This window comes from Ctenocephalides felis, unplaced genomic scaffold (genome assembly GCF_003426905.1).
Source record: "Ctenocephalides felis isolate EL2017-DRISC unplaced genomic scaffold, ASM342690v1 CF-g0.4_SCAFFOLD_01886, whole genome shotgun sequence".
NCBI lineage: Eukaryota > Metazoa > Arthropoda > Insecta > Siphonaptera > Pulicidae > Ctenocephalides > Ctenocephalides felis.
The window spans coordinates 177504443-177517368 of NW_020538040.1; the positions used below are offsets into that span (position 1 = coordinate 177504443).

The 12926-nt window shown below is 30.4% G+C and overlaps 2 protein-coding genes across 3 annotated transcripts; both read left to right on the forward strand.

Moving 5' to 3' along the window:
* The first annotated feature begins 530 nt into the window (after positions 1 to 530).
* Positions 531 to 6831, forward strand: LOC113377184. Of its 2 annotated transcripts, none has more exons than XM_026617408.1 (8): positions 531 to 716; positions 782 to 2098; positions 4010 to 4273; positions 4343 to 4496; positions 4567 to 4691; positions 4759 to 4861; positions 6242 to 6441; positions 6509 to 6831. In XM_026617408.1, exons 2-8 carry the CDS (start codon positions 804 to 806, stop codon positions 6621 to 6623), a joined length of 2256 nt encoding a protein of 751 aa, XP_026473193.1. In that variant the 5' UTR covers positions 531 to 716; positions 782 to 803; the 3' UTR covers positions 6624 to 6831. The 2 variants fall into 2 exon arrangements, with proteins under 2 accessions (XP_026473193.1, XP_026473192.1); XM_026617407.1 differs by having other exon boundaries at positions 531 to 704.
* A 1968-nt stretch (positions 6832 to 8799) lies between these two features.
* On the forward strand, positions 8800 to 12388 carry LOC113377185 (ras-related protein Rab-7a). The gene is made up of 4 exons (XM_026617409.1): positions 8800 to 9404; positions 10919 to 11137; positions 11339 to 11476; positions 11546 to 12388. Exons 1-4 carry the CDS (start codon positions 9219 to 9221, stop codon positions 11633 to 11635), a joined length of 633 nt encoding a protein of 210 aa, XP_026473194.1. The 5' UTR covers positions 8800 to 9218; the 3' UTR covers positions 11636 to 12388.
* Positions 12389 to 12926: the final 538 nt, after the last annotated feature.

A 12926-nucleotide genomic window follows, 5' to 3' on the forward strand; every position in this document is an offset into this window, starting at 1 on the left:
TTTTTAATTTTTGAAAAAAATGATTTTTTTGAATAATTGAAATCAGTTAAACCGTGTTCCCGAAATCGTCGACGGAAATTTGTATCCGCACACACATATACACACGCACACACACACACACACATACATACATTATTTCTAAGATATGCCAAAATGTACAGAAACGTCTGAAACGTAAAGATATATAAAAATTTTCATTTTCGATTTTTTTTGAGATTACTATAAGTTACCCTACGGGAAGTTAAAAATCAAATTTTTCAAAATTTTCAAAAATGCTTTGAAAAAATCAAAATTTTCAAAAAATTACTTCATTTTCATTTCAATTACGGTGCGGGAAGTTCCAGCAATTTGCCTTAAGGCACGATGCCGTGCACCACTAGTTTTTAGTTTTTTATTATATATTTAATTTATTATAAATGTTATTTGTTTATTACTGTCTTTACAAAATAATCTGCGACGGACGTTTACATTTTGATGTTTTGACAAAAACACTTCATCTTTAGATTCGCTTTGTTGGTAACTCGCTAAAAAGTAATGGTTGTGTCTTTCACCTATGTGGAAAATTGTGTCGTTCGCGTGATAATATACCGAACGTTTTGATTAAACTTAATAATAACAAATAATATAACATGTCCGCAAGTCAACGATAATTCTTTTATCTTATGTATACATTTAAATTAACTTGACGTTTTTCTAAATGTTAGGTTAGTCGGAAGGTGTCTGACAATTGTTGATCATATTACAGACAGCATGATACAGTAATTGTAAAATAAATTTTTAGGAAACTTTTACCTTGGACCACAATGTCACATTTACCTTCTACATTCAGTAGGAATTCTGAAAATATACAAAGATCTCGTGAGGAACCGTATGCTACTCATATAAGACAAGTGAATATCATACAACCTAATCTGTCAAGTAATGAAAACACAACTCATCTCTATCAGAACATTCAAGACAATGGCAATTTGTATTCAAGAAGTGATCAACTTCCAAAATTAGTTAATCCAGATAATTATTTTTCTAATAATTACAACACTGGAGGTCATCAGACTAAGAATTCTGACTATTTGTATCCTTATGTATCCGTGAGTTATTTGTTGAATAACTGTGATGATGCATCCATTTCACACTTGAGCAATCAGCACAGTTTGTTCGCTGGAGGTCAACATTCTAATTCCAATTCATTGCCATTTTCAAATTTACCTGAGAAACCAGTGCAGAGTGAATCAGACATGTTTATTAATTCTTTTGCCGATAATTTAACCCCAAACAGTCATGGAGTGTATACTCAATTTGGTAATGCTCCAAATGAGGATAGAAATTTCACACCTTCTTCATTAGTGAATAATATTGAGCCAGCCAAACCTCAAATAAGTCCAATTAAAAAGCTTGAAAAGAAGCAGTCAAAGTTGCTATATTCTGATGTTCTTAATCGTGCTGTCACTAGTGAAAAGACAAATACCGTTCCTGTTAAAGATAACACTGCCATTAAGGAATACAAAGATAAAAGTAAAACTAAAAAAATTGAACGACGCAAAAGTTGTCCTTGTGTAAACAATACTCCAGAACATCATAAATATCCTACAAACCCTGCGTGTGCTGCAGAGCAGAGCAAAGAAACATTAAATAAAACGGCACCAAAAGTTACATTGAAAAGTGATAGTTCCAGCAGTGAACAAGATGATTTGAATTCCAATGTTCAAAACACACCCAAGCATAGTCAAAAGGCAACGAAAACACCAACAATTCATACCACTCAAAAAAATACTAAGCGAGAATATGCTAATAAGGAAAACCAATCGAATCAATCGAGTTGTGATGTTGAAGATTCTCCTCAAAGACAACGTGATACTTCACTTGGTAATGAAAAATCAAAATCTTCTAGCAAAAAAGTCTATAAACAATCTCGATCAGTAAAATCAGAAAAAGTCACTACTCATACTTACAAAAAAAATAAAATTCGGAAGAAGAAAAAATGTTTTGATTTTGAAGTATATTTGAAGAATTGGCATGAAATTGTAAAGAAAATTTTGTTATGGTTCTGGACATTAATTTGGGACATCGCTGTGATGAGTACAAATGTAGCAACTGATTTGTAAGTACTTTTTTTCAAATTATAATACTATTTATATCTAGCATTTCTAGTTTCTGATTCAACTTTTTTCAATTTGCAACATAATTGAATTAAGGGGGTATTCTGGCCCTAGAGGCAAAAAAAATAGTGCGCGTAAGATTTGCACGTGATTGAAGTAAAACTTATTTGCTGCTGTAGAAGATGACATTAAAGTAAAAATAAATACATCATATAACAATTTTGAATAATGTTTATTATTAATATGGTAACACTCACGATGCACACATTTATTAGTGTCAACCATTATACACATTTATATAATGATAAATTATAAATTATATATTTATAATAGCATTAAAAATATGTATATTATTTAAAAACAATAATGTAATTAAAGTCATACTTCAAATATGACATGATCGGTTTTGTCATTGTAATTAGCATTTAGAAATGAACCTTCATTAGAGTAATGAAGTAATTGCTGATTAATAAATTTTATAATATTCTTTCACACAGTGGATTATGTTAAACAACGCGTAAACAAATATTGTTTGCGCAACTTCACTCATGATGTAATTGTGTTTGAAGAACTTGATGTAATTAAAATTAACATACATTCTTTGACTGCTTGAATTTTTTGTACTTTTTCGCTGGCGATATAATCTCATTCTTTGAACAGCTGTAATATCTGTCTTGCATAAAAAATATTTTCTATTTTAATAACTTCAAAGATTTATAGAAACTACGAATAATATAGAATTCTAATCAATAAATTTAGTACACGGCACAAATCCTTAATTTGTTTTATTATTTTCAAGGAACAGGGTGAAAATTTTTTCTGAGTCAGGCATTATTCATTAAATTAAGATTAGTACTACAATGTAACTTTAAAATGTTTATTTATCTATGCCGATTTCCTTGTTGATATCGGTACGCATACAACGTTGATGCCGGTACGCATACAACGACAGATCTTTATTCACATACACGACGACTAATCACAATCGACCCGTATTGAAATGATTTCATTGATAGCGAATAACGTACAGTTCGGGCGTAACGCAATTTCCGTTGCATTTGTACGAATTTAAGGGCGTCTTCCTATGTGACGGCCTGTTTTTTAGGGATATTTTAGGATTTTTTTTCTACGACCAGTAAATATTTAGAGCTTCAAGTTTTTTATCATTTATTAACACATATTTGGACAGTATAAATATAAAATTTCAGCTAAAAATATTCAGTCAAACTAGAGTTACAGCGCTCTGAACACCCCCGCCTCGAAAAAAAGAGCTCCCACTTCCTCCACGATTCCGGCTGATCGGCTTATCTGAAAAAAATATAAAGCGTTTTAATTTGTAGGCTTAAAAGCACGGAATGGCCTATAATCAAATGAATATAAAAAAAAAATGGATTTTTGATAGACATTTGAAATAAAAGTTGCAAATTAGGGTTTTTTTTTTGTCTTTTGCTATAAAAAAATCGAAGTTTTGAAAATTTGATAATAGTTCATTCCATGCGTTTATATATATTGAGTGTGCCCTGTAAATTTCAAGTAATTCGGTCCAGCCGTTTCTGAGATACAATGGAGGAAAGTTTGAAAAACACAGTTTTGAGAAAAACGCGTTTAAAGTTTCCAACTGCCAACTCAGCGCTCCGAACCGCTCTTTCTTTTACCTGCTGTATCTTTAAAACGACTTCGAATTTTCTAAAATCGCTTTACTACCGTATTCTAGACATGTTAAGGGAGCAATTTATGAAAAAAAATCGATTTTTTCAACCCGTCACATAGGAAGACCCCCTTAAACTTTCAAGTTATAAATAAAACACAAAATAGATTTTTTTTGTTAATAACTAGGCCAGAATACTTCTTTGAAGATATTTTTATTTTTTTAATCTCATGTTAAACTTATCTTAATTTTTTTAATTTTTCAGCGTGTCGAATGCATATACAGCATCAGTTATAAAATTTCATGACATTAGTTCTGAAATAGAATATAAAAAAATACTTAATAATTATTATAGTTCTTTTGATAACTTATGGAGTGAAAATTCAAAATTTGCATTTTGGAGAAAGATTCCTTTTCTAAAACGTGCCCAAGAAGCAAATAATCTGGAATATGAAATATTAAATTTAGCGAAAACAAGGGAAGAAGCTATCGATCATTTATTGTTGCATAAGGATAAAGATCCATATAGGTAATAAAGAAACTATCAGTATTATTACTAATGTCAATCAACAAAACGTTAAAATTGCATTGTTTTTAGTTGTTTGTATTTAGATGCCTCTTGCACAGGTGATCAGATTAGAAAACATTACAAACGTTTAGCTATGTTTGTTCATCCGGACAAAAATGATATGCCTCAAGCAGAAGAAGCGTTTAAAGTTTTACAAAGAGCATTCGACGCTATTGGAGAACCTGTAAGATCTTATAAAGTATTTGCATTAGTCTTATGAGATGAAAAATGAGTCAGTATTATTTTTAAATTAGGAACAACGATCTAAATATGACATTGAAGTGGCTAGGCAACAGGATGCACAAACAGCTTTAAATCAATTCAGTGTGTTGTTAACAGAATTACAAGAAAAAATAGTTCGAGCATCAAATACTATTAGGTAACAGATTAAATAATTTATAAAAATATTATACTATTAGTAATTTGTAAATTGTTTCAATATTTAGGTGTACAAATTGCAATGGACGTCATCTGAGAGTACCTGTTAAAAGGCCGGCTTATGCTGCTAGAGAATGTGCACAGTGCAAAATCAAACACTCAGCTAAAGAGGTATAACTTGATAAAAATAAAAAACTAGCTGTAAGTGGAATTCTGTCTTAAGGCAATTAGGGCATCGTGCCTTAAGGCAAATTGCTGGAACTTCCCGTACCAAAAATTATCAATTTTTTAAAAACTATTAACATTTTTGAAAAAAAATTACTTCGAAAAAATTGGATTTTTGAAAATATATAAATTTGATAAAAAATTACTATTTATTGAAAAAAAAAAATTATTTGAAAAAAAAAATTTTTTTTGAAAGAAAAAAGTTTTTTTTGAAAACAAATTTTTTTGAAAAGAAAAATGTTTTCTTCATTTTTGACATATTTTGGAAATTCTGAACTTTTTTTCAATGCAATCGTACTGCTTGAACTGCATAGAGACGAAATGTCACAGCGCAAGTGCCGCGCCGCCGTCTAACGCATAAGCATTGGTACGGAACCCATAGGAATGTTAACAAAATGTATACTTATTGTTAAAATCTCTGATAATTTGATGTGCATATGTCTAATGATCATTTTTGACCGCCAAATGGCAAATTTTTTTACTTTTTCCTCCATATCTCCGAAACCGCTAGACCTACCTTTATGAAAATATTCGTCGACGATTTTGGGAACACCGATCAACCGATTTGAATAATTCAGAAAACATTCGATTCGTATTGATAAGGAGACGTGCTGATTTTTGGCGAAGGCAGGTCTAGCCGTTCCGAAGATACGGGGCAAAAAGTGTCAAAAACGGTAACTCAGTTTTTAAGATAACGGAGCGTCCGATTTTAATAATTCAAAAAACATTTTACTTCTATTGACAAGATGAAGAACTGATTAAATTTTTGAGAAGGCAAGTCGAGCGGTTATGGGCTCAATAAAAATAGGTTAAAAAAATGTCATTTGGCGGTCAAAAATGTTCATTGGACATATGTTCATCAAATTCACAGATATTTTATAGGGATTTAAATATAAAAAATAATTAAATAAATGTGTACACAGTTTGTGTAAATTTCTCTGGGTTCCGTACCAAGATTTTTAATTACGGTACGGGAAGTTTCAGCAATTTGCCTTAATGCACGATGCCATGCACTCCACTAGTTTTTTTTTGGATTACCAGAAGGATTGCAATCGTGGACAAGATCACATGCCAATTTTTTAAGATACCCCACTACAGCAACTGCTAATTTTTAAAATTATTTTTAAATTTATCTTTCATTTTACTTTTTTTCTGTACTTTTGTAACGTTGAGAAATAAATTATGAAAAATAATAGTAATAAAATTGATTACCTTTTTTACATAGATTTAAAAATGACATAGAATTCATGCCTCTACACTAGAATACCCCCTTAAGCGAGATATAACTGTACCTAAACGTACTTATTCTTATTCATTCATTCTCAGGGTGATATTTGGGCAGAGACAAGAATGATGGGTTTGCGATGGGTGTATCTAGCTTGCATGGAAGGCAGTATATATGATATATCTGAATGGGCAGCTTGTCAAAAAACTGCTCTAGCGCATCTTACAGCAAACTCTCATAATGTTCAGTATCGGATAGTTCTCGGTGACAAGCCAGCCAAGTCCAGAACCACACCTGCCAGGTATGTATTTTTAAATCTTTATTTATAAAACATTAAAATTTCTTATGTTTGTGTATAAATTTTTCAGCAATAGTACTAATTTTCAAGAATTTATCCACAATTTATGCACAAACTCAATGAACCAACAAGCAGGCCAGGAATCTGGAAGCAGTTGGCGTCGTAGATCTCCCAAGCAAAATTGAGACGAATATTTATAAATATCTTTATAAAACTTCACGAGCTTATATGTTTTTATCTATGTTAAAGTTTATATGTTGACTGTAAAATAGGTGTATTTTCAACAACTGTAATTGTCCAATTAATAGTTTATTTTTTGTATAATTAGTAAAATTATGATAACTCTCATATTGTGAAAATATGAATATTTTTATTTGATAATGGTATTCTATATTTGTACTACGATTTTGAAGATTGTAATGACAGTTTATATTGTTTGTATGCAAAGAATTTTATTATTTAATATTTTATTGACCACATTTAATTTGGATCTGAATATAAAAAATGAATATATTATACGTTCAAAATTTATTTAAATTGTTTATTTATTATTTTACTTTTGAAATTAATGACTTTTAATGTAATGAAATTGGACTGTGGTTTTAATTGATATTTCTCAAAAAAAATGTGAGGATTGAGTCTATTAAGATAGTTTTGCCAGACGATCGATTTGATATTTTCTCTACATTTCAAGCCATTATGAAGACGCCAAAATTGTAAAAACTATGTATATGGGGGAGCAAACATTTGATCTTTAATTGACGTTTTCTCAAAAATTGCTGCACCGATTTAATATATTTGAAAATCATTTAATCAAACTCGGTAAGGACTTGTGTTAAATAGCTTTGCGCAACGATCGGCCGAGCCGTTTTTTTTTATTGGTAGAAAAGTGTAAAATTTTTACTCCACGTTCTCGCCAAAAACGCTGCACTTATTTTATAGCTAATTTTATGTTTTCTCGACGTTTCAAGCCATTCTGAAACGAATGAGACCAAATTTGGAAAAAGTATGTGTGTGCGTCTGTGAACAGATTTTTTGCCGTAAATCGACGTTTTCTCAAGAACGACTGGACCGATTTCAACAATTTAAAAGCCATTCGATGTATCTCGATGAGGACTAGCGTTTATCAATTTTGCGCGACGGTCGGCCAAGTCGTTTCTATGTAAATAGCAGGAAAGTGAAAAATGTTTCGTCCACGTATTAGCCCGCAATTCTGAATAGATTTTGAAAATTCAAAAACCGTTCGAAAGATATTGGTTGGAAATCGACCTGATTAGTTTTTGGTAAAGATGGGCCGGGCCGTTTTCTTGTAATAAAGTGTAAAAAAATTTTTTCGATGACTTTTATGATTATTTTTTTTTGACGGTAGATACCATAGTCTTATAGATCATATTAAAATATTACAGTTCTACGACAAGTCGTTTAATTTTGAAAATTTGTCAAAGTTTGCAAAAATTAGTATCGTTTTTTTTGGCGTTTGTCAAAATTAGAACTTTCTTCATAGACGTTTGCTCGAAAACGCCTAAACCGATTTCAAAAATTTAAAAGCTATTTAATGTATCACAATGGGGAGTATTGTTTGTCAGTATTGTGCGACGATCTGCCAAGCCGTTTCTTTGTAATTTGGGAAAAAAGTGTTAAACTTTCCGTCCACATTTAAGCTCATACTAGCGAATCGGTTTAAAAAAATCAAAAATTAACTGTTGAAAAAAAAAATTGAGCCGATTTTTAAGGAACTTTTTTTGGCGATATATATCACGGTCTTATAGAACTTACTGAAATATTACGGCCTTACGACAAGTAGTTTAATTTCGAAAATTCATCAAAGTTTGAAAAAATGAGTAGTTTTATTTGACGTTTGCTAAAATGATAATAAGACGATTTACTTGGTATAACGATAGAGACCTTGGTCTTAATGAACATACTAAACCATTGAAGTGCTACGGTTCAATTATAAAAATTGTTGATTTTTGAAAATTTGCTTTTAGAAAATACTCCGTTCGTTCGTTTTCAATTAAGTGTAATGAATCCATTGGGAATACTTTTAACTTCTCATAAATTAATTTATTTTTTATTTATTAAATCGATTATTTAAACATATCGGGAAGTTAATGTAACTTGCCTCAAGGCAAAATACCAATACCAACTTGTTAAAATTTAAAATGCACTGAACGTGAAGTTAGATCGTCCCGCCATCTATGATCCCTCTATGTCATTTATCTCATCGAGCTGCCATGACGATGATTAACACAACTCCGATACACGGTCTCCTTCCCTCCCTCTCTCGCCTATCCTTCTCTATGGCATAGCAATCAACTGATTCAAGGTTCAGAAACAATACGCCATTTTATCATTTGGTGCAATATTTTTATGTAGATTACCTACAATTGTCGTAGTTCCAAATTCAATGTGATTTCGTCTGTTAACAATTAATTTATTTTAGTTTTACAGTGAATGGGCTTTCATTTTTAATCGGGTGTTAGGGGTAAACGTTTCGATGCGATACTGACGTATACTTTTTGAAATTGTGCAATTGTACTATCAACATTTCTATCGGAGTAGTTTTTCTCGCTTTGGTCTGGTTATCAGTGACTATTGGAAGTTTAACGCAGGCTATTGTGTGTCACACGCATTAGTCATCTGGTTATGAAAAGTTAGACGTATATCACAATACTCTTGCTTTGTATTCAAACGAATGATATAATCGGACTCGTTTCATTATAAACTACACACTAGATCTTTTAATATTTTTTTTTTATTTAAATACTTGTGCATATTAAATGGCAATGGCTTCTAGAAAAAAAGTGCTCTTAAAAGTTATTATTCTGGGTAACAGTGGTGTAGGCAAGACATCATTAATGAATCAATATGTCAACAAAAGATTTTCAAACCAATACAAGGCCACTATCGGAGCTGACTTTTTGACAAAAGAAGTTATGGTAGATGACAGAATCATCACAATGCAGGTATAATATTTAATTAATTTATTATATTTATCATTACTTTTATCTATTAATAGTTCATACTTTTATCTTTACTTTGCTATATTAATCAGAACCATTTGTGTGTCAACTGATGGTTACTCATATATATTAGGTTGTCAAATATCTCCCTTCCGCCTTTTTGTATTATAAACCAAGAGCAAAAAAGCGGAAGGGAGATATTTGACAACCTAATATCATAGACCTAATGTGTTAGTTACATTTCTCATCAATTGTTATCAATTATGAAATTGACAATGAATGTTTTATGAAGGGCTTGTGGAATAGATTTCTAGCATTTATTTTTTCCTGTCGAGAACTCAAAAACCTCATCTTGATATTAAATGGCAGCGATGACATTTACTAACTGGTTAACAGAGACCGAGAATGCTATGAGAACAATATGGGTACTGAAATAAGAATGGCAATAGTAAATCTGATTTTTTCTACTTCATTTGGATTTCCAGATACCCCTCTCACCTACTAATAAATTTTATATTTAATATTTTTAAATAACATGAATTTTTTTTATTATTAACTTCCCATAGGGTAAGTTATTGTAATCCTCCAAAAATCGAAATTGAAAATTTTTACATTTCTTCACGTTTTGAAGGTTTCTGAACATTTACGTTTCAAAAAATGGATGTGTGTGTGTGTATGTATGTATGGATACAATTTTTCGTCTACGTTTTTGGGAGCACGGATCAACTGATTTGAGTGGTTCAAAAAATATTAGATTCCTATTGGTAGGGAGATGTGCTGATTAGTTTTTGGTGAAGGCAGGTCCAGCCGTTTCGGAGATACGGAGCAAAGAGAGCAGAAAATAGAAATCGGAGCATGCGAATTGAATGGTCCAAAAAACATTCAATTTGTAATGATGAGGAGAAATGGTGATTAGCTTTTGGCAAAGGCAGGCCTAGCCATTTCGAAGATACAGAGCTAAATGTACAAAAAATAGCACTTTTTGAGAGAAATAAACATCTGAATTGAATGATTCAAAAAACTTTCTGCTTGTGTTGACAAAACTATTACTCTTGGATTTTTTTTTTTTAATTTTAATTTTTTTTTCATTTTTTTTGTTGTATATCGAAAATATTTTAGATTTCAATTTTAATTCAGGCTAAAGTTTTAAAGCTCACTTATATACTTTAAATAAATATTTTTGGCTTTGTGATTTAGTTTATATAATTCTTATAAATATTAGACAATGTTACAGCATTTATAATAATCTATTTGAAAACATTTAATATTTCTCAAACATTTCATTACAGTGTGGGAAGTTCCAGCAATTTGCCTTAAGGCATGATGCCATACACCACTAGTTTTTATATCTAAATTAATCTATTATTATTATCTAATACAAAAACAATACTACTATACCACCCATATAGGCTTTTTGGAGAAAGAGAATAAATTCCAAGATACTACCTCCCTCATATACTAATAAATTATATATTTAATACTTTTATTATCTTTATTAATCAATTATTATTTTTCAGATTTGGGATACTGCTGGACAGGAACGTTTCCAATCTCTGGGTGTTGCATTCTACAGAGGTGCCGATTGCTGTGTGCTGGTGTTCGATGTTTCGGCACCAGATACATTCAAGTCTCTGGATAGCTGGCGAGATGAATTTCTGATTCAAGCCAGTCCACGGGACCCAGAAAATTTTCCATTTGTTGTACTGGGCAACAAAATTGATCTAGAGAGCCGTGCTGTAAGTGAATTTTTATATGCTGAATGAAATAAATCATTTTAAAATTATGCAGTGCAATTGAGGACTAAAAATAATAAGTGTTAGCACAGATTTAATTCTTTATTGTTCGTAATTATTGTCTGCAATGCATTTAATTTATAATTTTACAGTTAGAATCTTTATAGTAAGTTACATTCATATATTTATTTTTATGATTAATAGGTATCAAGCAAAAGGGCGCAGCAATGGTGTCAGTCAAAAAATAATATTCCCTATTTTGAAACATCTGCCAAAGAAGCTGTGAATGTTGAACTGGCTTTCCAAACAATTGCTAAAAATGCTCTTGTTCAAGAATCAGAGGTAATAATATATTTTATAGATAGAATAATTTAGTTTCTTTTCTTAAATAATGCATTATTATTACTCAAGGTCGAGCTGTACAATGAATTTCCAGACCAAATCAAACTTAACACAAATACCGATAATTCAAATCGCAATGGCGATAATTGTGCTTGCTAAAAGTAATAAAAAGTGAAGTTTTAACACCAAAAGTTAAGCACCACTTGGTAAGCTGATGTTATCCAAAATAAGCCCAGAAACTACCAATACTACATTCATATGCAAATATTTTGCCTTGATTATTATTTAATTATTTGATAACCTTTTTTATACTAGGTATATGTAATATACATATCTAGTGATTATAAATATTTGATACAGTTATATTAGCAGTCATTGTTTAGTAAAACTGCATGTATCTTGATATTTAATGTATATTCTTGTTAATTATACAAGTAAATGTTGTACATGTTATATTAATATTGGCATATTTACATTTCTATTTTTTCTACTTTGCCAACTATACAAAATTGCTCATTGAAGCTTTTTACACATATACTGAAAACATTTGACAATAATTTTTTGCATTGCAACATTTTGAATGGTGAAAAAACAATTACTTTATATTTATTATAAAACATCATGATTTAATAAATATTGAACCGGCACTTTGTTCATAAACTTTGATGGCATATAATATTACCAATTTGTTTAATTACAAAAATTGCACTGCTATTTTGAATATGTTGGCAAGATTTAAATATGCGGATACTGGCTTTTCCATCGATCTGTTTTGAACAAAATGTTTTTAGATAACTTTTCCAAGGTCAATAAAGGATTAGGGCGTTTAATGCTTTGGCTACAAATGTGAAAATTAGTTATATATTTAAATATTTATGTATATTTGTTAAGTAGTAGGATTCAGTATATGTGGTTAATGAAATATTTTAACGTTAACATGTTTATATTTCTTACATATAATTATAAAGGTATTTGTAAATAATTATTTCAAATTTGAATTATTAATTCTATTGAATATATATTTTGCTTTAATAATAGGATAGCTTCCATAATTTTGTTGTATTATTTTTTTTCTCTATAATGCATATCTAACAGATTTTGCGTTAGTTACAGTGGCATAATTAATTGATATCATTTAGCAATTTGTTTTTTTAAAGTGATTCTGTTTAGGTCAATATTCAATTGTGATAATTTTTCGACCATAATATTCTTTAAACTTATTGTGTCTGAGTGCCCACTATGGTTGTATGAAGATTTTTTCTTGCAAGAATGTTTGCTTTGCGAGAAATGATCTTATGCTTTTTATGAAAGTTAACAAATCGAGCACTCTCGAAGTTGGCGCATCTTAAAAAGTATGCTGTACCATGTGCAATATGCACAAAAAATTTCTATCCTTGGTACGAATACTAGACTTTTTAACATCAAACTGATTTCATTTGTTGCTATCTAT

What these genes read in the sequence shown, in the direction of transcription:
- LOC113377184 (XM_026617408.1), top strand. Translation starts at nt 804, where the DNA reads ATGTCACATTTACCTTCTACATTCAGTAGGAATTCTGAAAATATACAA. An exon ending in AAGGATAAAGATCCATATAG is followed by an intron (nt 4,274 to 4,342) that starts GTAATAAAGAAA and finishes CATTGTTTTTAG; the next exon opens with TTGTTTGTATTTAGATGCCT. An exon ending in TCAAACACTCAGCTAAAGAG is followed by an intron (nt 4,862 to 6,241) that starts GTATAACTTGAT and finishes ATTCATTCTCAG; the next exon opens with GGTGATATTTGGGCAGAGAC.
- LOC113377185 (XM_026617409.1), top strand. Translation starts at nt 9,219, where the DNA reads ATGGCAATGGCTTCTAGAAAAAAAGTGCTCTTAAAAGTTATTATTCTG. An exon ending in TTGATCTAGAGAGCCGTGCT is followed by an intron (nt 11,138 to 11,338) that starts GTAAGTGAATTT and finishes TATGATTAATAG; the next exon opens with GTATCAAGCAAAAGGGCGCA. An exon ending in CTCTTGTTCAAGAATCAGAG is followed by an intron (nt 11,477 to 11,545) that starts GTAATAATATAT and finishes TTATTACTCAAG; the next exon opens with GTCGAGCTGTACAATGAATT.